The 24,852-nt window shown below is 42.7% G+C and overlaps 1 protein-coding gene across 1 annotated transcript; it reads right to left on the bottom strand.

Moving 5' to 3' along the window:
• Positions 1-10,054: 10,054 nt before the first annotated feature.
• On the bottom strand, positions 10,055-17,766 carry T265_06924 (hypothetical protein; the record flags this gene model as incomplete). The annotated part of the gene is made up of 3 exons (XM_009172327.1): positions 10,055-10,845; positions 16,247-16,318; positions 17,389-17,766. The coding sequence occupies 3 exons, from the start codon at positions 17,450-17,452 to the stop codon at positions 10,640-10,642; spliced, it is 342 nt and encodes a 113-aa protein (XP_009170591.1).
• Between the last annotated feature and the right edge of the window lie 7,086 nt (positions 17,767-24,852).

A 24,852-nucleotide genomic window follows, 5' to 3' on the forward strand; every position in this document is an offset into this window, starting at 1 on the left:
GGTCAGTCATTTTGGGTTAGTTGTAGGCAAGTCAACCTTGTCTATTTTCCAATTAGTTCATGTCAGTGAATTCCGCTGTGGGTCGAACAGCCATAGAAAAAATGCACTTTACTGTTGGAATTGTAAGAATGTGCATTTTTCGCATTACTGGCTCAACAGCCCACGATTATCCGGTCGGCGAAGTGAATTTCAGTTTTCACCGGTAGAGGTCGTTTTATTTGTCCTTGGAGATCGCTATTTTGAACAACTGACGTGAAAATTTTCTATGGCCGTGATTCGAACCCGCGGGGTCTTAAAGCCGTTATACTAAGACCATCTCCAAAAAACCATAATGAGTACTGCTCACACGTCGGAAAGGATGATATTTTCATTGCCACATTTCATTATTCTGCATTTTTTGCGCGCCCAAAGAAATAGAATATTCGTGGTTCTTTGCATCTTCGCGTTTGGAAAATGCACTTGCCTTTACAGAGGAGCAGCTTAACGCCCACACATCACGAATGTGGAATGATCGCCTTCCCTCGGAATTGTTTACTGCCCACTAGCATAAATCATGACCAGAAACCAAAGAATCCTCGAATATCGGTTTGTTTTCTTCAGTTATTCGCTGAACATTTGTCATCGCAATGTGTTCCCACCCAATTATGTGTTTCAAAAGTGGTATAAATTATTCCCTCCCACGCAGCCTACCCACTCAATTTACGGAGATATCCCGGGCAAAAAAGGCCAAATCAGCGGTTGATTGTGTGCTCTGATCTGGTAGGTTGGCGAGGAAAAAGATACAGCGTCGTTGATGACTGCAGCTAGATATATTTATCTACATTCACGTGGAATTCGTCTAAAAAAACACAAGTTTGCCTGGTCCAAGCTTGCTTGGACATCCAAAGACTATCAGCAATGTTAAACTGACAGCTGCAGTTTAGGAAAGCGGTAAAACCAAGAGTCTTGAGTTCAACGTCTCAAGTCGACGGTGAGGCATCTTGAAAGTTGCCGATGAATGGTGTTATGTCTTGAATCCTCGAAGGAGATTTACGCATCCAACTGCTCGTTGAGTTATGTGATGTAGCGAACCAGCTGGGTGAAAATTCATGCACCACACGATTCCAACCGTTCGATTTTTATTTGAACCTCTCAACGAAAACAGGCTTTATCAGGTTCATCATCACCTCATGAGGAGTTATTCCACGCTATCTTGTCGAGTCTCTAGATGTTGCAGGGCACAAATTATCCCTTCGAATTTTGCACAGCTCACAAGAAGATGAACACTCTCGGTCAAGATTCCCTTGCACACCTAACATAGCAGAATTCTTGTTTTTTGTGAACTGGTAGTTTGATATTCAAAACAGTGGAGTGGCTTCTCCAGCACTTACCAATGGGAAAAAATATGAGAACAGTTTTCAACCCCAGCAGTCAGAATTTCGGGTTAACGTCTTTCCAACTTGGCGAATATACACTCATTTGAAAACTAATTTGGTTTTTCGAGAGACTCACCTGGAACCAAGCTGAACCTCTCGTTTTCGACGTTCTCAGGCAACTGAATGTGCTGCACCAGGCCACCTCATGTTTCAGTCGCTACGATATTCGAGATATCGCGACACATGTATATCTTTGTAATGTACTACTCACAAGTTTGCTGAAAATCCATCGACAGCTCACGACCGGTTTCGCCCTTCTTGGGGCTCATCAGGTAGGCGCAGTCCCCGAGTTTCCGTCAACGTTATTTTTTACTTGGAACCAAATTGCACGAAATTAGCGAATATAGACTCATTCGCAAACTAATTTGGTTTCTTCGAGTGACTCACCTGGAACCCAGCTGAACCTCTCGTTTGTGATGTTTCCAACTTATTCTTTTATGAATTTCTTTGATATAAGGATACAGGTTTTATTCGAAAGCTAACAGAATGAACTTTACCAGGCATGGTTGTGGGTTACTTTGGAAGACCGTGCACAATTTGAGTATTCTGTTATCCGCCACTAGAGGCGAAATCAACGCAAAGGTTACTGGTTGAATTAGAAGATCTGAAAATTTCATTAGAGCTCATATCCCATAAGTGAAGTGTCTGAAAAGCTGAGAAGCGCTGCAAAACCTTCTAGCCATGATGAGAATTCTAGTATCTGACCAACGACTAATACATCACTGTGGGTTGTCGAAGAGATTTCAGCAACCTTATGAGTAGTGTGTTGCGTCCAGACACCAATGAATTTACTTCTTTTGAAAACTCGCAACAGCTACAGAAGCTGGGTTAATTCATCCCCACTGCATTGCGTAAGTCATCCTGTCATAGTGAATAGCTTTTTTCTGTGGTCCGTTCGACGATGCGGGCCTTTCGGTTTACTGAGCGTTACTCAATGCAATCACGTGACATTGTTTTTTAGACAGTCTTGCCCGCTTGCAGTTTATCGATCGTTAAGCTTAATGTCCCTGAGATTTCTCCATTAACAATACAATGAGAATGATCGCTCAGCCTCAAATCCTTCTTGTTACTTAGCTGCACCGCCACCCAAAGGAAGCATGAAGGTAGAAATATCATCAGTTTGCTCAAAGATTCATCATTGAGGTTTCACCCCACCGCATCTTCACGCATCTCTCCTCAACTGAAAACTCTTTGAGGCGTAGATTACTGCAGGATATCTATAACCGCTCTTGCGGGAATGTTTCAATAAAAGGCTGCATAGTGGAGCTTAAACTTCTGTACAGCTTGACTGAGTATCGTTGCCATCTGGGAGGTCTGTTGAATACTCAGCTAAAATGAAGTGACTCGAAAAATACACTCCTTTGCGCGTCGATTTGGTTATCCGGGGGATGCCCCTGAATCCTAGCTGGATCTCTTGTCTATGACGATCTTCAATTAAATATGCTGCGCGAAGGCCGCCTGACGTTTTATTCGCTACGATATTCGATACATCACAGTATGTTTTCACGAAGAAAACTACTCATTAGGTCGCTGAAAAACCTCAAGAAGACGAAACTAGTCATGGGCTGTCGAAGAGTTTTAGGCAGCCTCATGAGTAGTTTTCTTCAGAAAAACAGTCACATGCAACGGTAGTCAGACTGACTAGAAGCGCCAACCGAGCTGGTGGGATCAATTTCCGTACTCTGAAAAATAGCGTGAAAAACAAAAACCCATGGTTTTCATGTAGGACACTACCCACAAGGTTGCTGAAACTCTGCGACAGCCTTGTGGGTAGTTTACTCTATGAAAATATACAGCGATATCTTGAATACCGTGCCAACCGAATCACGAGACGGCCTGTGTACAACACATTCAGTTGTAGAATATCATAAACGAGAGATTCAGTTGAGTCTCTCCCAGTGAAAACCAAATTGATTTGTAGATGAGTGTATTTCTCGAACAAAAAACCCACGTTTGTTTTTCTAATCAAGTTGCATCCAACCAAATAGTCTCAGTAAGAACAAAATGTCTTGTATTGCTGAAATTTCCGGGGAATCAGCCAGTTTGCTCCTACTACTGAATGCTGAGTGAAGATCAATCGTACTAAAAGTGATGTGGTCCAACTACTCACCAGTCAACTGAACAGGTTGAAAAAAGTCAATTACTACTGTTGAATCCAGCCTAAAGGGCTAAATGGACTTTGCTCTCACGAAAGATGATGCATTAGCATGCACACACCGCTCCCAGTTGTTTGTGGTCTCCACTCTTTTATGGCAGTTGTGCAAATAGCTGAGGAGGGCCACTGGCTCCAAGTAATTTCTATTCATTTGTTTCGAAACATGTCGCACTGAGGTGGTGTATTGGGATATAATTTCGAGTCTCAAATGTTCTCGTTCAACAAGCATGTGGAGATTCTGGATACGCTAAAGTCTGTTTCAACAAATACACTCGTTGGCAAATCAGTTTGGTTTTCACGGGACTCAATTGAATCTCTCGTTTATGATATTCTACAACTGAATATGCTGCAGATGAGTGTAATTCTCGAAAACACTGCAATTTGGGTTCAAGTAGAACATAAGGTTGACGGAAACTCGGGGATTGCACCTGCCTGATGAGCCCGAAGTGGAACGGTGAAACCGGTCGCGGGCTGTCGATGAATTTTCAGCAACCCTGTGTAGTTTCCTTTGTGAAAATATACTGTGATATCTCGAACAGCGTGTCAACTGAATCATGAGGCGGCCTGTGTGCAGCGCATTCAGTTATAGATTATCATAAGCGCGAAATTCAGTTGAGTGTCTCGTGAAAACCAAATTGATTTGCAAATGAGTGTATTTCTCGGAGACTGTTATTCTTGTCTAAATGTCCCACGGCGAGACCGCCAAACAAGTGATAACTGAGACAAACGGACTTAGATTCAAACAAAACCTATGTACTGTCCAGACAGAAGCTTGAGCAGAGGATGACCGACAATCGCCGCTCTGGATTGTAGTCACAGTTAAGTCATTCGCTAAATAGCAAGGTATCCTGTGGTTCCAATCAGCTTCAAAGTACAAAGGTCTCTTTCTTGAAGGAATCTCTGAGGTATGAATACTTCTGGTAGAAATGATCGAGGCTCCACTTGTCAGCTTACTTCTAACGCAGTCATCACACACTAACCCCATTCAATGATATAACCTGCTAACCGGGCTCTTTATTTCATGTGATTTGAATCACAATAACGTTAAACAATTCTGACGTGATTATTGTTCACTACTAAAGTGTATTATTATTATTATTATTATTATTATTATTATTATTGATCAGGACACGGATGAGCCCGTGTTTTCATAGTACATGTAAACAGTACGACCACCCTGATAGATTTTCAATCACAGTCCACTTTGAACACGTGACTTTCGTTCGTGTCATTGTTAAAATCAGGCGGGACAGACTAAACTGTGATGTGGGTTGAAAGAAACTGATAATGTTCTAATGAATGTTCGACTAGCACCCAATATTTGAAGTAATCATTTGGATAAACTCTTTTGTCTATGATACTACGAGGAAGGATATATATGTAGCTGGAAGCAATTACTGATCAATAGATTCATGGGGACCTATATATAATGTAACTGAAGCAGTCGTAAGCAAGTCATACTGCCCTGGTGATAGTGCCTGAGTACTGCAATGACCTGGCAGGCCAATCGGGCCATAACATCGATCCCCGAGGTTTAGCCATGCCAAGAATGAACGGGTGAAGTTATAGTGCTCATTGCAACAGTATCTCCCTCTCTCAAAAATTACTTCAAGCATCAACATTAAATTATTTCGAGAATGGAGGGGTTAAAAAACCGAAACGAACCAGTCCAGGCAATCACGTGATTTAGGCTGTCAGGTCAGTGGGCTCGGCCAAACAGGCTTGAGAATCGAGAGTCAACTGTCTGATTACAGTCAACCCTAAGGCCCAAGATGAGACTAGAGGCACTGAAGCTCCGAAAAATCTAACAGTAGTTAGTAACTTCAAATTAAAAAGTGTGAAGACGCACCAACTCTAAATAGTAATGTAAAATGCGTGGATCACTCGTAACATGGATAGAATTAGCATATACGAAAGACACGCAGTCCTTGTAGCCAAATAGGTGAAAGACCATCGTGGTGGCCTAGCTGCGATCGGCGGAGGTCTGTTACGAAATCAAGAACGATTCATCCTACAGGTCTGTGACTTCACCGGATAGTCACGGAGGATATGGAGTCGGACTTGCAGCGACTGGTCATGTGTGTGGCGAACATGTTAGCTGAAACGAGTGACACTGGGCTGGGTATAATGGATCTACAGCCCCTGCTGTCAGGAGCACTTTTTGGCACTTTTGTCACTATGTACTGTCATGGTGTCCTGTCCGGAGAATGACCAATTCGATTCCTACCAGCCACTGCCAACTGTCACCACCTCTAATCGCCTAACTGATGGAAGGACGCCCGTAACTTTTCGGAGGTATCCAAGATTTGGAAGTGGCTAATCACTGTCCGATCACGTGACCTCGAGGAAAAGTGGCGTGCGGTACCGGTTGCAACACGGATTGTGCATCAGTGTGATCCAAAGTGCAACTGATCGTAAATACGCCTGCTCATTGTGGGACGAGTTTACTGTTAACCAGTCTCGATGTAAAACAGCTGCCGGATCAGTCGCCAGTCGCGGAAAGCTTCACTCACAGACTGACCAGTTGAAACCGACTGTGACTGATAACACTGAGGACAAAAAGCCTTCAGGGTAATCTTATGAGGATAAAACAATTAGACCTTCCCGGGTCGATGAGAAAAACAAGATAGTTCATGAACCATCAGATGCGATAACACAAAATGATCTTTGCAGCGTGATAAACAAATATAAAAACCATCTACGCCGACTGAAGTGAACGACTTTCATTATTACGAAGGTTGACCATGTCACGAGGAATTCTGAAAGGAATCCGTCATTCCAATGCATCCAAGGTACCTGGACGGGCCGAATGCTCAATGAGCACATATCTCAACACCGTTTACCGGTCAATCTGACTGGAGGTCGAACGATCTTTCGAAATCACCTGCGAAGGTCAAACTTCAAACAAGTGAATTACGAAACGAAGAAGCTGCCCGCGATGGCAGATTACCCGTTGGTAACGAAGGGCAAATATTTTTGGCTGATCTGCACAATATGGAGAAATGCAAAAATGACCTACATGGGATCAATGCTTCAAATGTCACGAGAAATGAAAGCCACATCACTCTCGTATGAAAGGTCGTATTCTTATTCTGGCGTCATTATTCCGGTGAGTCCACACCAAAGGGAAGCACTGGACTCGAGTTTCGCTCTTATTAGAACTCATTAGCAGTGCATATCCGATGGCCATGCGGGGATTCGAACCCCAGACATCTGACATGCGAGGTGAGCGTGTAGCCACTAACCCACCAACACACGTTGGACGCATCTAAACTTTCACTTCTGAACGGGCGTCCAACGTTCGTTGGTGCAGTAGTGGTTACACGCTCGCCTCGCATGTCAGATGTCTGGGGTTCGAATCCCGGCACTGTCCTTGGATATGCACTGCTGATGAGCTCTAATAGGAACGAAACTCGAGTCCAGTGCTTCCCTTTGGTATGGACTCACCGGAACGATGACGCCAGAACAAGAATACTACCGTTCAAACGAGAGTGGCGTGACTATGACCAAAATACCTATCCCGCAAAACCCCAAAATGCAAGTCGATGGAAAATAGACAACTGTCAATGAATAGGTCTTCTTGGCGCTGCAAGAAAAACCTCGAAATTTATCTTTCCCACGATGATATTCTGAGGAGAGCTGTCCTTGAAGATCACTGAGGAGTTTAAAGCAGACAGAGCACGACCGACCTTGTCTTTGCAGCGCGCCAGCTACAAAATGAATCTCGGTGAAGTGAACAGGCCTTGTTTTGTATAGCTCACCATATCGTTTGACTCTGTATAAAAGATTACGCTGTGGATCGTTCCACAAAAGCTCATCTATCTCGAAAATCTAGCACCATATTAAAGTATTTTTTTCTTTCAAAGCACTGGCCGTAGCACAGCTTTTCGGCGAAGATTTCGGCCACCTCGGTAGTGCACAATCAGGACTTCGGCAAGTTGAGTGCACCCTCGGGACGCTGAACCAAGTGCTACAGTTGTTCGCCCACAGCCTGCGAGTGTGTGACGAGATTAGAGTTTACTGATCCATCTTACCACGTTCGCTACTGTGTGGCAGTGGAACAAGAAGACTACACCGAAACCACATTGGAATTCCTGAAAAACCTCACTTATACCGCCCACGCAAAACTTCTTTGACGACGCGGTTAGCACTTACCCCGAGCACTACAGTTCTTAGAAGAGTCCAAACCGACGTAATCTCATGCGTTTTGGTGCAAATCCAACCACACTGGGTAGCCAATGTAGGACGAATATTCCGTGATCCCACCCCAGGGCAACTCGTTTACGGTCAGTCGAAGAATGGTGCTCGAATGCGAGAAATGCCGTTGTGCCACCCGGTCCCCGTTTGGTGAGCAATCATGGCACATTATCGATCAGCTACCGATGATGAGGTTAAGTTCACCTACTGCCGGTTATTTTCAGCTGAGCATGTCGATTCACATCACGCTGTTTTGTAACTCAGAGGTTCAGGTGCAGCACAATCAGTTGCCTGAGCACATCACAAACGAGAGATTCAGCTGGGTTCCAGGTGAGTCTCTCGAAAAACCAAATTAGTTTGCAAATGAGTGTATATTCGCTAATTTCAATGAATCTCATCTGTAAGTTTGAAAACTGAACTCACATTTGGACAGTGGGCGACGTTTTGGTCTTCCGTTTAATGAACCTTATCAAAACTTCTTCTGCAATACCCTTTCAGTGGTATTCTCCGAGAACACCGATGGTCACCGGGCTTAGAGGGACACAGTTAAGCACGACACCAGAAGTTTTGCTCGTGATGCTTTTAACCGCGTACGCGCAGACTTCCCCTTTGATGCAAGACGCTGTATCCAATCGCACTTCGTGCTTAGGCAATCTCAGGGTTGTCAACCAAAATTGAAACCTTTGTATTGACAGAGATGTGTACTGGAATCAGAATGCTCATGAAATGGATGAAGCCGGTGCGGTTCAGAGTGTATGGAAGGTGTCTCAGTAAGGAAACTCCGATCAACAATAGCAGTCATTGTTGGTAGGGCATTTTATGATTTCGTGATCTTCTTTGTCTGTACTTCAGCCCTATTCATCCTAGGTCCCACATCTATTTAAGCAGTACAACCATGAATTACTGTCTTGATGAGTCACCAGGCTGACGGACAGTATGTTTGCACCTGTACTGCTCAGAGAAAATGATGGCTGTCACTGTTTTACTTTGATTCAACCGTTTCTTGAAACATTAACTCCGATTTCCGGGCACTGATGCCAACAAATTATCGGACCTTTATGCGAAAAACGTATCCGAGTTGACTGTTCCAACCAGATAGGTAGAAGCCTCACACCTGTCATCCCGCAGTTACTAGCTCCCCGGTTACTGTGGCGCCCAACTCCGGCAAGTGAGATGCGAATGCAAAAGTGGCAAGCAGATGAGTTCCGACTTTATCAAGTCTTCTCCCCACAATGTCGAATACTTGCAAAGTGCAATGTACATCACCGACCAGCAGTCGCTGTTTTGCTTGAAGATAGAAAGGGCTTTAACTCAATGCAGAAAATGGCAGACAGAGATGAAGGACCTCGAAGTTCTTCAGTGTAATTTTTATCCTTTATCCAGAGATCGGTGCCGTAGGAGAGCTTGCAGCAGAGTTTTCAAATTTTTTTGGACAACTGGTTACAAAGTGCATACTCTAACGGTGGTCCAAGCGCCCACACTGGAAAAAATAGGGGAATAGGATTATGCGGACGAGATCATTTTGTGATCTGATGTTCATTTGTCAGCATGACGTTCCCTCGATAGAATCCCAGAAGCGCTCGCGTCTTTTGACGAACTGTTTTTACATACTTTTCAACCCTCTTGTTTCCCTTTGAAACCTCAATGTGGTAACCGTTGGAATCAGGGCGAATATGAACACAGCTCGAGTAAATTTTGTCAGTGTGCGTCACTTGTGGCGTCAAAAAAAGGACGAACACAACTCTAGGAGCAGTCTTCGTTTTTGGTCATAACACTTGGCCTGTGCAACCTAAAGAAAGCGCTAAAACGCTGACCGCGCCTCTGTAGTACGACTGGCTGCAACGTGTACGCAAAAAATGATGCTTAAACAACATCAAAGAAACAACAGAAGGACAAAAGATACAACAACTGTCAGGTTTATCGTACTTATTCGGGACCTCACGAAACGCTATGGAATGTTTCAGGCCTCCTGGATGCGGTACATAGGACACGAAACGAAAACAAGTACAGTGGCGCGTTTATACCATCAGTTTCTAGCCGGACTACGGAGCAGACGTTTATCTTTCGTGAAGTGTTGAGCAACGGTCTTCAACGGATTCTGGGTGGTTGATGTCATCTTACTCCAATATAGTTCTCTGATATGCGAATCCCATTATTGTTCCAAGGAACAAATGCCATTTTGTTTATCGATTTCACAAAGTACATGGCTTCGTTTTACTTCCTTCCCCTTACTGCCGTTTTAGCAGGGCGGTCAATCATTGTATTCTACCATTTATTAGTTCCTGTCCACGATAATGAGACCAAATGGACACCGTATTGTCCAACTTCGTTTTTAAAATATCCAAGTGCCGGAAACGTATAGGTTGAAAAGCTCTTTTGAGTGATGATACAAAGGAGAATACGAATGAAATAATATCGATCGACAGCTGAATAGTTACTGGTTTAGATAAAACAAGAAAATAAGAAATGTAACTGTTCCTGACTGCGGTCAGAGACCCACTGAGAATGGTATGCAGAACCACGAAGGCAGCAAAATACATGATAGAATATTGGTCAAAGGTAGAAATGGAGGAAGTAAGTAAGTCTTCTCATAACCCCATTCTGTTTTGCGTGGAAAAAAAATCGATTAAACGTTGTCACCTGACAACAAATATCATCCATAATAAACCCATCTAATAGAAAACGCTCAAAAATATGGGACGCACTCGCGTAGGTGCCATTTCTGAAAGCAAAAGATCTGGATGCCACTTACAGGTGGGGGTAAATACCGGGAATTCATAAGTTTCACTGCATTTATAAATCTGTATTTTAGTGGAATGGAGACGAGCATCAACCTGCAAAATGTGCAGGTGATGAGTGGTGCTGGTGAAGTTCAATCAAAGTCACGATACGCCCGTGGCACTGGATTGTAAAGACACATCCGAAGTTGTGGTACACATCGACAGCGATGATACGGGAGTACAGTTTCATTTCGTGTGCTGATCATATTCGCAAAGAACCACTCGTTGCAACCGATCGATTGACAGAGTTCAAAGCACAATTTGGCCGTGGGGACGACGCACAAAAAGGTGCCGGTTTCTAGAAAATATGCAGGAACAGAAAAACAGTATAGGTCGGGAGTAGCTTCCGCCATTCAAACGTGGAAATTCTTTAATTAATCAAGTTTGATTTTGATTAGTACTAGCGCGCCTGGTTATTATGTTTTTACTTCTACAACATTTGTAGTTCTGCAAGCACAGAAAAGGGGGTGAGATGGTCCAAGTGTGTAGAGTGAGAGTTTACTGACCGGAAGGTCCGTGGTTCGAACCCGACCACTTCCTCACGACTCCCCTGTCTAGGCTTGGGCAACCTGACAGTATCCCAGCCCTCGTGCTACATTCGGGTGGCGTGGCAATTAGGCACCAAAAGGGTGCTGCAGCAGTTACGTTTGTAATAACCGTTTATTACCAGTTTACTGTTACTTCTATTCAAAGTTTTTTTGAACAAGTATACACAGATGCAGGATATTTTTGTCATTGATACATAGCCATACAACTGTAGCACCCTTTTGATGCCTAGTTGCCGTGTAAACAGAGGGAAGACACGAGGACTGAAATACTGTCAGTCAGCATGCCATGGTTGGATTAGAACCAAGAAACTTGCGGCCCGCAGTTTGGTACCCAAGACCAATGAGCTATCCTGAACTCCTTCGCTATATACATCTACTCCTATATATTTATATGTATGTATTGCCATATATAAGTTGATGAGTTTAGACGCTTTGAGAAACGTGCCGATATATCACATGCCTCAAGGAACACCCACTACCCTCTGCATCTCCGTCGGGAGCGGCGCGGAATTCGTAAGCATGCTTGCTGGTGTGAACCGGTGGCTAATGGTTATAAACAGTCACCTCGAATCACACTAATACGTCATAATGGATCAATAAATGAACATTTGTGTTGTGGTGAAGTAAATTATACACCTGTGAGAAAAATTCACGGCAACGTTTTTCTTGAAAGCACACTACTAATAGACGAAGGCGAACGAGTTTCATACAGCCGGTTGAAGCAATATAAGGTGTTAAACTCAGATTTTAAGGGAATATTTATTAGAGAAGCTAATTCATAAGGTAGGAAAACCGCTGCGAAAAATTTGACTGGCAAATCAAGGTAACATTACGTGGCTTCACGTTTTTTAGTATTATGAGGCAGCCCGCCCAATGTTTTTGCAGTGTTTACATGTTCGCCCCTCCCTTAGCACGCCTTTGTGTTCCACGGGCTCACAACTAGATTCAATTCAGGAAATCAATATAGTAACTTCACGTGACAGAATGGACGTCGATGCAACGGTGAATCGATCGGTTGAGATGTAGCAGCCCCCACCACTTTTATTGTTCGCATCAAAAGTTTGTGGACCAATGAGAATTTGCACAATCCATAAAATAAAAAATGCCGTAAACCTAAAATTTATTTATTCGTTTCAGTCACCGGGATGGTGTATTGATTTTCAACTAATTTCCCATTGGGAGAAATATTCGCTTCACTCGAGGGATATTAGAACTGCGGTCGCTAGTCATTTCTTTTACCCCCAAGTCCTCGCGGCTCTCCACGATTTCAAGTGAATTTTGATGTCTATGGTGAGAACAAGCGAGTCCTCAGTAGATGTGTTGCACTGTCGGGTAAATTCCTGACCAAAGTAGTCACACTGTTAGCAAAATAAGTCTGTAGATTTAGAAATCAAAACAGTTGATACAATCACCAATTTTTATACAGAAACGAAAGAACATTCTACTTAAAAGAAGTGAAACTTAGCGCCTCACAATGAAACACTATTCCTAAGATCGTTGAAAACTTGTTATAACTTTATTGTGATCCTCCAGTTAGGCCCATTCCTCTAATTCCCGTCAACCGTATGTTCCACCTGAACTTACATTGCACACGATTCGATAATTTGATTTGGTTTTCACGTGAGATCCAATGGAATCCCGGCTGAGTCTCAGCTGAGTATGTTGTCCCAGTTCGCAAGTGCATTACGAGAATAACCTTACTTCTTACTTACTAAACTATCGATCACTGACTTCTATTTTAGCTACATAATAATGGTGTGAACTGTCACGCCAAATAAGTAGTTGCGGCCCCAACCGTAAATAAGTAGAGGAATGAACGGCTGTGATGGAAGGAAAACACAATAATATCAGGGATACGTTGATAATGACAATAATTATAACATAACGTGCTTACATAATAAGGATGCCGCAAGAAATAACATATTATATTGTATAACATTACATTATATTTGTATTACATTATATTGTATTATGCATATAATATATGCTATAATATATAATATACGTATAATATATAATATATAATGTATAATATATAACATACAATATATAATATATAATATATACTAATATATGATATAATGATATATAAAACATGGTAATATACATATAATTATTATATTAATGTATATATAATTATAATGTAACGGTAGCATAATAATAAAATATAATACCATATTAATATATAATATGACAGTATGACAATAATACAATAGGTCAATGGAGCTATTGTATTACCAAGCTATTTGCAGTAGCTTCACGACATGACGTTCGGAGCACACTGTTGAAAGTTTCTTGATGGAATGTCACCAGGTATAAACCAGGTAATGTTCTTATTTCTGTGTCCCTTAGACGCCTGTATTTTTGCTGTTTGTGGGCTGAGTTAAAGGCACTAATTTGACACCCAACGGACCAGATGCTCCACGATGCTTGCGGGAGAAAAGGTACTTACTCATTTGAAGTCCACTATCTGTTGCGATGCTCAGTATTCGCACAATGGAAGTGAATTTTCAAAAGCTTTGACGTATCTCTGATAGACTAAAGCAATCAAGCAACTGAGTCAAAGTACCAAGTCCAAACTTTTGAGCTCCATTTAGGCATACCGGAGTCTCGGCGACGCTGAGAAGTTATTCAACCAGAGTTTTCCGCCAGAGATATTATTGCTTCAGTGGAAAATGAAATTCAGTGAGCTGCAAAAATATGAGCGCAGATTACGATGATTTTTGGTTTGAGCACATACGCACTAAAATGCCACATTTTGGCACAAAACATTTTATCCCACACGCAAAGGCTTTGCAGCTAAGACCATTGTGCGGCTAATGAGCCCCGTCCGTTGACTGAGCAAATGCAGGTGATCGGTTGAATCGTTAGTGAATTGCTTTAAAGACGCTAACTTTCTTGCGCCCACTGGCGATGTCCCTCTCATCGTGATGAAAGGCTTCGCAAGCTAATTACCAACCTCGGAGAACAGATAAATAACCAATAAACCCACTCAAATTACCAATATTTAGACATATTTTTAAAGTCAATTGTTTTCAGTCGCTTGTGCAGTGACGGTAACGGCAAATGCACGGGTCGGTTGGAAATTAAACTGCAATATGTTTCGTCTAACACCTCTCTCTATTTTTGCGAGTGACCACAACCTAACTAAATTTCAAGATCCAGTCAGTATATGATGACTTAATGTGAGCTTCCGTTATTGAATGATAAGTGACGCTTTGTCCTGTTTTAGTGAGATGTAATCACATTGCTGATGAGTCCCCCATGGCCGAGCGCACTGCTGGTAATTCTAAAAGAGGATGAAACAGTTGTACGGTACTTCTCGGCTTAGAGTAGCTTGACTTACAGGATAAAGTCCCTATTGAATTTTACGTGTCCACACCAGACGAACAGTGTTTTCACGACCACGAACTTCGTTGATAAAAAATCTAGTAACTTTGGTGTCCATGGAACCTTTCCGTATGCATAACCATAAAAGAACAAATTCTTCGCAGCGGGACGTTGATAAGAAATTATTAGAAGTATGCTCAAAATGATGGAAGAATTTTGATTGCAACCGAAGGGCTGACTCAAGAGATGAGCTATTCTCAGATGGGACAGCAGAAAACATCAAAGAATATTGCCCAATTCATCTACCAGTGCAACATCCAGGCTCGTAGTCAAAGCAAGCTTTCACTTAAATGTTCCGTCCGTCTGAAAATTAGTCCCATACTCGAAAGTAGTCCAAACTGGAAAGAGGGGAGGTGTTGTACCGAAGGACTCTGTTCTATCTGATAGGTGTGTGCGTCACTCTGTGAATTTATCTGAGACTTTACCCCATTACATTCACGTTGAACAATGGGGTTAACTCGCGTTTGGACACATCCGTCTTCAAGGAAGTAGTCAAGAATCGATTAAACGATATGATTGGTGCAAGTGGGGGATGACGGAGTTAGATTCAGGCTGAGTAAAAGTACACTACTAGTCAGTCGCCAATCGGAAGATTGATGGTTCGAACATTCCGACGCATTCATAGAATATGCACTGCGCTCGAAATTTCCAACAAACGTAAAATCTCTCTAATTTACTATTTGGTGATATCACTAGTGAGATGTGGTCTAAATCGAGAACTCTGTCCAAAATTTCCCATCTACTAATAAACAGTAAAAGTACAGATATGGCCAAGCTATCAGTTAAAATCCTTTTGGTTTCGTATTGCTAGTGACTTACGAGGCGTGGATTATCAAGGACACAAATCTAAAGCATTCTGATTTTGTGTAGCGATTTCGCGAAGCCCGGTTAAAGTTGATTCGACTGATTCACGCCCTTTCTTGTAATGCGAGCTCTTACAAATGTGACCGTACAACATACTTGGAATCTCAGAGGTAACTCTGTGTGAAAACACCGCTTCCTAATCCCTTATTGCTTTTTTAAGATTCCCTATATATAGGACAAGTAGGTTGTGGGAGCATCATACCAAGGAGTAAAAAGTAAAATCGGAGTCGATCGATATTTTTTATTTAGTTATGTGTTATTTTTTAGTTAGTTAGTTAGTTAGCTGGTCAGCTAGTTAGTTAGTCAGTCAGTTATTTACTTAGCTGATTGGTTAGTTATTTAGTTACTTACTTACTTACTTACTTAGTTATTTAGTCGGTTAGTTGATTAATTAGTTAGTTGGTACGCCAAAGTTTTCCTCTCCACTTGAACGATGGATTCATATGTGTGACATTCAGTTTGTTTGATGGAGGTCTGTCATAATTTGAGTTTTACTTGCCCATACATGGAGCTCAATGAAATTGAAGATTGTATTCACGAGTTATTTGGCAATAACAACGGAAATGTGTTGCTATCGCTCTTTGTAGAGAAAACACTGCTTGCCAGACTAAACCCCCAGACAACAGAGGCCAAAAGTCCAAAATTCTAAAGAACAACTTTGAATTTCCTTTTGGGTTTCCTGGAACACCATGTACACAGAACAAACGTGCATTTTACCAGATGATAAATGTATTTTTTGAAACACTTTTTGTCGGTTCGTTTTTCATTCAGTCTTGGTCGAATCCGATCAAACCTCAAACTACTCATGAGTGACTAAATTAATATCTTTTGGTGAACTCCTCAGAGGAAAGTTTACATTTGTAGACTAACTAGGTAGGAAAATCGCCCAAAACTTACTTGGGTCAAATCGATAGTCTTCATCCGGACAACTTTTGGAGAACTTCATTGGATATCTTCTGAGACCAGCTTCTGTTTGAAATTTTAAACAGAAATGAGTTTTTTTTGAAATTTGCGTGCCAACTCAGTGAGACTGCAAACACAACGCAGCGACGTTCAGTTCCCAAAACACAAGATGTTCAACACGGTATGAGTAAAATTCATTTCTCAGGTATTAGTAGTCCTTTATCATATTCTGATGACAACATACCAATAACGAGAATTTGTAATAGATTTAACAGACCAGGCCAGAAAATCCTTGTGGGCGATAAACAGCGCTGACCCCATTGAGTCACGCCATAAGATCTCTCTAAATCAGGAGGTGAATCAAAGATACTAAGTGTGTGGTTGTGCGCAAACACGTGAACGGGATAGATTAAAGAATATATATTATTTATTTTATTACTTGGCATTCGATTTCAATTTTTGCTAATACGACACTAATTCACCTCATCTGTAGCTAATAATTGATGATTGAACAGAAGAAACTCTAGCTTGAATATCAAAATATTTTTCGTCAGTTAACCGCCGTCTATTAGTGTGTTTGAGAAATACGAAACAGAAGGCTCTGTTACACTGTTAATGGCAACCTGTTGCTGAATCTCAAGAAACCTTGCACGGAATACCGCAATATACTGAGCTAATAGCTGCCTCTTGATGTTATTTACCTGGACTGCTTTGCAAATGGGTCAAAAGATGTCGTTCAGATTACACCTTTTGATTGATAATTTTGAACAAGTGTGAAATAAAATAACACAAGGAGTCGAAGAGTCTAAAAAACCACAGTTGAATTCCTGAACTGGGGGCAAGCGATAACAAATCAAATCAGATCGACAGGTGACAATCACATAACTTGATTCTGAGCAGTGCCCGAACTGTTTTCCTGTCATTTAAGGGTAGGGCTTCCCTGATTACAGCCGATTTTAGAACAATCAGAATCAATGTGAGTAAATAATAGGGAGGGATAGAGAGGGGAATCTTTCAGTCCGTTCGAGGGGTTCAACTCTGTAAGCAACAACTCTCATACCAGCATGACTTTTATCTCCATCGTAAATGAACGTTTATAACAATGAAGGTGAAATGATAAAACAATAAGTACTCACGCATTGCGCTAGTGAAGCTCCAGTAAAAGACTATGAATAGTAGGGGGCCTGTCGGCAGTCTCATAGATGCCTATGACTGTGAGATCACGTGAACACGGTTTTGTTCCTCAGACAGAGTATAATCCACGAAAACGTTTGAATGTTGAGTGTAACTCAGACGAATTATTTCGAAGCTTTATTTCGGACGGAATCGTTCGACGACTTGATCGGTTCTTCCTGGATGAAGAGGCATATTTATACTGTTTTGCCGAATGGTTCGAAACGTATCCACATTTCATCCGGGTGACCTTGGGAACGTTTCCCAAACAGTGAACATGTGGGATGTACAAGGGTGGGGGCCGATGGAAGAGGAAAAAACTGGTGACTGATTAGTCTTTGGAGTAGCTAGTTTAGACACAAGCTTTGCTACCGCAGGCATCATTAGCGTATTAAATTTTTCTGTTGATTGGTCCGTCTGCACATGACGGCGAGTAACCTTGTCTCCCAACCGACCAATCAGAATTCAGAAACGGTATGGTCCAATGAGATTTCTGATTTGTTCGGGGGACAGCTTGGAAAGGTATCCAGATGGCAGAATTGCGTGGTGACCCATGGACTAAGGCAGAGAAAGTTAATGTCGTAAACAGTTTTATCTGGACGAAGAAAATTACGCCTAAATGACGGTGGAATTAGTTTTGTGTTTTCACCACGCTAACGAGTGATTCTGCTCACCATAAAATGGATTAAAGTTACGTCGTGAGTAGTTTCCACGTCACGAGGGCTTTCCCCAGTGTAGCTTTCGGTTAAAAACAGTTCTGAAAGTTATTTATTGGTCCGGAAGAGTATACTGCGAACTGTAGATAATGCTGGTAAGATACTCTACTGCAGCTGGGAGTGAGGTTACCAGGTCAGTGGAAGACGTACATCGTTAATAATGGCTTATTAACCACCACGACTAAGTCTTCATCAAAAAAGTTGTTGCATAAACTGAGTAGATGGGAAAAAGATAACCCTGAATGCTAGCACACAATTTACTGGTCACGCATAAATAAATGCCAATCAAATGAAATACAAAAATCTCACCAGATGCCCTGAAGGCAGAACACGGTCCATCGAGGATAAGCCGTTCTCTAGGTGCTTGCGATCGATTATCAAAGAATAAGTGCCCCAGTACTCACAAGGACTTTACTTACTAAGTTTATCGGATGTTTTATTCGCGACCTGGAACCATGGTGACTCAATGTGCCTCAATGTCTTCGACCACTCACCTGTCACTCCATGTGATGATAACCGCTGCGATCTCCTCCGTTCACTCGGAAACAACGAAGAGGTAACCTCTAGTTGATTCGTTTCGTTATCCTTTCGCTTATGAAATGTGAATCACCTAAAACCTCTCTAATATTTAATGGAAACGATGAAACTGAAAAGAATGGTTCGATGAAACCCAAGTTACCTCAATGTCTGTACCACTAGCTACAATTCATAGGTTCAATTTCGTCCTGCATACAAGACAATCCAGGGTTAAAAATCCGAGAAAATGCAAAGCAATGTTCTTGTTGTAAACTGTTGCCAAATTCTAGACTGTCCCACAAGCACGATGCTCGCTCCGTAGCTGGAGCATATCAAGCACCAGTGCGATCTATCAGAATCTAATTAAGATGCAGGTATCTCACATCCAGTATGGTATTGACTGATCTAGCCGGTGAGAGTCCATCAAAACAAAGGTGTTGGGACACACGCGGTTGAATAGGTAGCTTAAGCTGTTTTTGTTCGACCAAGTGAATATTTTTTTTTCAAGGTAGAGACAACATTTGTGTTTGTTGCTTAGGTTTGTAATGTCTGGATTGCAAGATGTTGGGCAAAATACACTAGCTGTCCGTGTTGCTGAACAGGTCGAGTTGAAGTTAACGAAGGACTTTGACGGGAACAGGTGCTCTGAGGAGTGGTCTTTAAGAACGGAACGAAGAGTGGAATCTCTCCTGGATCCGAATTCGGCGCAACATGTCACGATGCAACTCCAGACGACTGTGCAATCTTCCAGGAAGGATTTTTTAGTAACTACTATTTAGCAGTCTTGTACTGAGTTTAACCCCCACTGAAAATAAAGTCCTACTCATCCCGGACACCTCTGATTTTGAGTAGGAGATCAGGTTTGCTCTTTGAAGCGATGTGCCCGTAGATGCCAGTGTGGTTGTGTTGACATCGTGCTTGGGGGCCTCATCCCCCCCATTGTGACCTCAACTCACAGCTAGCCCCATATTAATATAAACGTCGTAAGCTTAAACAGAAATCAACCAAAGAAAAAACTGGTGATATATTTTTTACAAGAAACTAAATTGTTGCTATTTGAAAATCGACTTTCTTCTGAGCTCCAATTGGTTCCAATTAAAAAACAGTTGCATTTTGTAACACAAATTTTCCAGACATCTCCAAATTATCATTCAGATGGAAATAAATGCACCTGAATTCCACCTCAGCTTCTACCTGGTGTATTCTGCTTCTAAACACCTGATGATCGCTACCTTGTGTCCGCACCGAGATGGCACCGTAGCCAGCAAGAACCTCCGGCAGTGTTGACGGAGGAACCGATAAATTCTGTCCTGAAAATACTGTACACCGGTTTATGCAAAACATGAAAGTTAATTTTTATCAGGATAACGAATGGAATATACCGTTGCACCGCAACAAGTAAATCCAATCTATGTTGATAATCTGGGAATCACGGTACACCTGTTTCATCCTTATTGGAGAACATTAGGAGTGTGAATCTCACGAAACTCCAGAAAGTCTGGAACTCACGAATTCCCGGCCACCAGTTTAGATGCATGATTTTTAGGCTACTGGCAGTGTGATTGGCTGATATTCGGACAAGTGTAAGCTGGTAATCTGCAAGCACCATGATCATATTCTTTGAAAAATACACCCTACAGCAGAGTGGCATCTTATGACAGCAACAGTCTTTGAGACATATATTCTGATGGTTCGACTCAAAGTGGTCTTCGCTGAGGAAACGCCCATCTTTTGAGCTACCTCAACTGGGAATTGCTCCATAATAGAGTAAATCTATCCTTGTCCAAAAGATCACTTTTAGTAAGACGGTCTTTAAGAAGAGAAAACTTTATGTCACGAGACACCTTCTGCTATAATCATTTTCTAACGTTTCTTTGAAATCCGCTTGGGATCCCTTATTTATGAAGCATTTGTGGCCGTCGCGCGAATTCAAACTGACACAGATAAGATGGACTTGCGTATTCACTGCAGCTATCCACTTTTGTCATTTAACTGAAGCAGTTGACTGACAAGGTGGTTCTTATTCGATGGAGAACCAGAGCGTGAACCAAACCGCACCTGAACCATGATCTTTGACCCAGGTGGAAACATCCACTGTATACACATGGACACTTGTTGAAAATCATCAGTTAGTTCGAGTGCAGACAGAGTGACGAATGTTCCGGATTCGTCTCCAAGGAAATGCTCGCCTGATTGCGTTCCAACGCACAGTGTGTCGGTTTTATTGATCGGTTTCCACAAACGATCAGCAAACCTTCAAGAACCCGAAATCACCTTTTCCTGAACTGGCGACAGCTACCTGGAAACCAACCAGAAGAAATTAAGGTGTGTTGCACTAGTCAAACCGACGCGTGCCTTTTGCTCACATCAAAGTTGACTGGGTGTAGCAACAGTTGGGACGGAGTGAACTGCACCATGCAGTCCGTGGCGAACAGATTATTTTGACCCGTATAAAAAAACGTCCACAGTCGCCATAAACTCAGTTTCCACTTAAACGATGCCATAAACACACAATCGCCCATTCGGCCAGACATGACGCACTGCGTCGGACAATTGTATCGAAGCAGCAAATGTGAAAGAACGCCTAAAATGGTCATACAGAATTACGTAAACGCGGTTTTTCCAACCAAGCAATGGCGTATTCTGACAGCCCGATAAAACACGCCCCACCGTTGACGGTTGTGCCGCTGATTATTAGGTGGTTCACCCGCATCTACCAGTCCGTGTTCTGCCAAATTTGTTCACACTACCCTCTAGATGCTGGCTGGCTGGTTTTGTCGTTTCTGCTGGTGTGGCCAGTGCTGGTGGTGGCCTGGTGCTGGTGCGTGCTTGTGTCCGTGTTGGTCCGACGGATGTGGTTGTATGTGGTTGATGCATGTTGGCACACGTTTCCACGCATGCGCTACATGTGCAAATGTGAGTCGTGTGTCTGTGATGTTGCACGCGTTTTTAGTTCTAATCTTGTTGCTGGATGTGGCACCTGGTCAGTTTTTCAGCGGAGAGTGGCGACTGTGTGGGCCCATCACTGACACCGGGACGTAAACCGGTGATGGATCATGTTGTGAGCGGCACAATCTGTCAAGACTGGTGCAGTGCATAGTGCTGTACACTATGCTGATGCTTGCGCTGGTGTTCCGGTTGTTGTGATGTCAGCGCAAGCATGAGTACCTTGATGCTGGTATGGACAAGATTGTCTGTGTTTTGCGGGTGTGCCGGTACAACCACATGTTGAAGTCTGGATGATGTTTATGTCAGTGCCGTTGTTTTTGTTGGTGATTGTGATCGTGACAGACATGGTTATTGTTGGTGGCATTCTAGATGTTCTGGATGGTTCGGACCAGGTGCGTCGGGTTCGCGTGACTGTCATCGCTCGGATACGTTCATGCTCGGTGTCATGCACCACTCGTAGTACTGGTGGAGTCTCTGCTGGCGCGGTTTCTGCTTCCGGTCATGTGTGATTTCATAAATTAAGTGGTACGTGGAACGATTGGAGTGGAAAGTGTGCATACGGAGCTGTTGCTGTTTGTTCCTAGACTTCTGCTCGCTCAAACTGTTTCAGCAATGCAGACATTTCTGCATGTCCGTAGCATAGTTCACAGTAGGCGCCATAATTCACGATTGTGGCCTTCTTCACGTCAGTTATGACGTTTCTGCCTGTTGACGGGAAACTTGCACGGTCACTGACCTGCATAATTTTACCAGTCAGTAAATATATGGCCTGAAGTACCATTTAAACCATGGTTGCTTACGGACTAGCCAGTCTGTATGCATTCACGGCTGTTGGTATGTCCACTGTGATGTACAACCTGGTTGTAAACGTTCTATCACCAGTCTGGGCGACAGTGTCAGTATTCTGAATGGAAGTGTGTGGGTGTTGCGTTTTTATAGATATACACAGCGTCTACTCACGGAAACCAGCCTTGTCTTACCACCAGTCACTGTCGGCTTACCGGTTGACCTGTCTCTTGATGGGTTGATGCTTGAGTGGCCTTCGAACTTGACCGTATCATTCTTCGTCCCGTGAATCATGTTGATTCCCTTCCACAAGGAGTCCTATTCAATGGCACGTTGGCCCACGGCCTAGTCTAAAGCAATGCCATGACTGAGTTGGCTGCATCTAGCCTTAACAGGATCGACCTTAATATTTGCAACTGAAGAGAACATTTGTAGCTCAGGTTCGGATGGTTTGCGTTTGCTTAATCATCAATCTGAGCAGTTTGCTTGAAACTTTTCATTACTGGTCAAGGTCATTGCGTTGTGAGTGGAAGCGTGCTGGAGTTGGAAGTGCGAGACTGTTGCGCGTGCACGGGTTGGTGCAGAGTCTAGCTCACAAATCGACCTTGAGCGATCATTGGTTGTTTCGGTGGGCACTCCTATTGGCTCGTTGTTTGACCCACCTTCCGTTTGGTAGACGTGCGGGTGTCCTTGAGACTTGATCTATCCAATCTGATACCGCGACCGTTTGTTTTCTCAGTGAGTCCCGTTTCTCAGTCCAATGGTCTGGTGGTCTGAATGCTAGCTCCTAACGCTACATAGAGTCAACCTCGAAGCGCCGGATGATTAAATCCCTTGTACGCCATAGTGCTTCCAGGAATACCCCCTCGTAACGCGTCCATTAGCGTTTCACAATCTCCATGTTTTCAAATTATACCTCCATCCTTTCTGAGTTTCATTCATGGAAATAAGAGATGGTGGACCATATATTTTGGAAGATACAATTTTCCTTTACCCGCGTAGAGAGTTTTTTTTCAATCTGTCCAATATAGTATTTGTTGAATTCCGTGAAGTTGCTTGAGTACACAGCATAGTTTTTTCAATCCTTGTCGGTCTTGTAATCAGATTCCTAAATGTAATTCAGTTCAACTAAATTTAATTAAGTGGAGAAACCATTCTTTATCAATCGAGCTGACGTAGGACGTTTTGAAGCAAAGAGGGATGCTGTTTTGGTGCGGCGGTGCGCGCGTTTTAGTGTAGACACTGCTAATAGCACCTGACCTGTTTAACCTCGACGAGAATCCCCTCGATTTTCACTACGTTCCACTGACGATGTGTTCGCAACTAAATCGCTCAACTCAGTAGGATTGACTTTTAGTTCCAAACTGTCTACTGTGAATACAAATCAAGCAAATATCCTGCCTTCACAAAAGTATGGATGACTTTGTCACCAAAATTCCATCTCAAACCGTGCATAAAACCTGATTCTACGTAGCGCATAATTCAGCGTGTGAAGAGGCACCTCAATGACCGGAGCCGCATGATCTTTGGAGAGTCATTCCACAGAAAAGCTTGTCACCGCGCACTGAATTCGATACTTTCTAGGTAGCGTAAATACTCTTTGTGGCCGTTCATCCGCTAACCTATTGATGGGGACTTCGAACGGTAAATGGGAAAAGTAGTAAGCTAAATTATGTCACTTCTTAATTTATTTTTCAAGCGGACGAAAAAATCCGAGATAAATCTTTCTACTTAGAAATAAACACGGTTATGTTAGCAGTGGGAGCAACTACTGTCGGAACCAGTAAGTGAAGAAGGATTTCCGTTGCTGCAAGCTCCATAAACAGACGTGGGCGAATACGCCGAGGAATAGAATTCTGCGACTATCCAACTTTAAGTTACCAACTCCCAGAGCAGGCAACAGATGTCGAGTTTTCGTGTCATGACACACTACTCACAGGGCTGCTAATACCAATGTGTTCTATCAAAGCGTGTTTTTTCCGAGGTTGCATACGATTTTGCTGTTCAATCAAGACACAAAGTAAACGGATGCTCAGAGGCTAGGCCTACTTAGAGCGCTAAAAGTGTCAGGTAACCTTGTGAATTTTGTATTGTGTGGCACATTCAACTAAAGCATATCCCCCGTGAGCCAAATTTGGTTTCCAATGAACATAGTTCCTCCGTGTTGCGTTTTGTAAGAAAGCCTCAACAAATCCACGTGACTTACAATCTTCACCCGGAAGTAGATGGCGACAAAATTTCCAAGAGAAGAGCCAGTCGAAGCTAGTCGAACTGCTAATTGGTTGTCGATCGCGTAGCTTGCTTGACAAAACCACACAGGAAGTAGTAATTAGAAGTGAGAGAGCCAACTCTGTAATATGCGCAGTTAATTCTCCGGTTGACACATGCATATCGTAGGCTCATACATTTACAGTCTTTCTAATACTCCGTCACTGTTGCTTAGAGTTCATACTGTTCGGC

The sequence above is a fragment of the Opisthorchis viverrini genome (genome assembly GCF_000715545.1).
Source record: "Opisthorchis viverrini unplaced genomic scaffold opera_v5_152, whole genome shotgun sequence".
Taxonomy (NCBI): Eukaryota; Metazoa; Platyhelminthes; class Trematoda; order Opisthorchiida; family Opisthorchiidae; genus Opisthorchis; species Opisthorchis viverrini.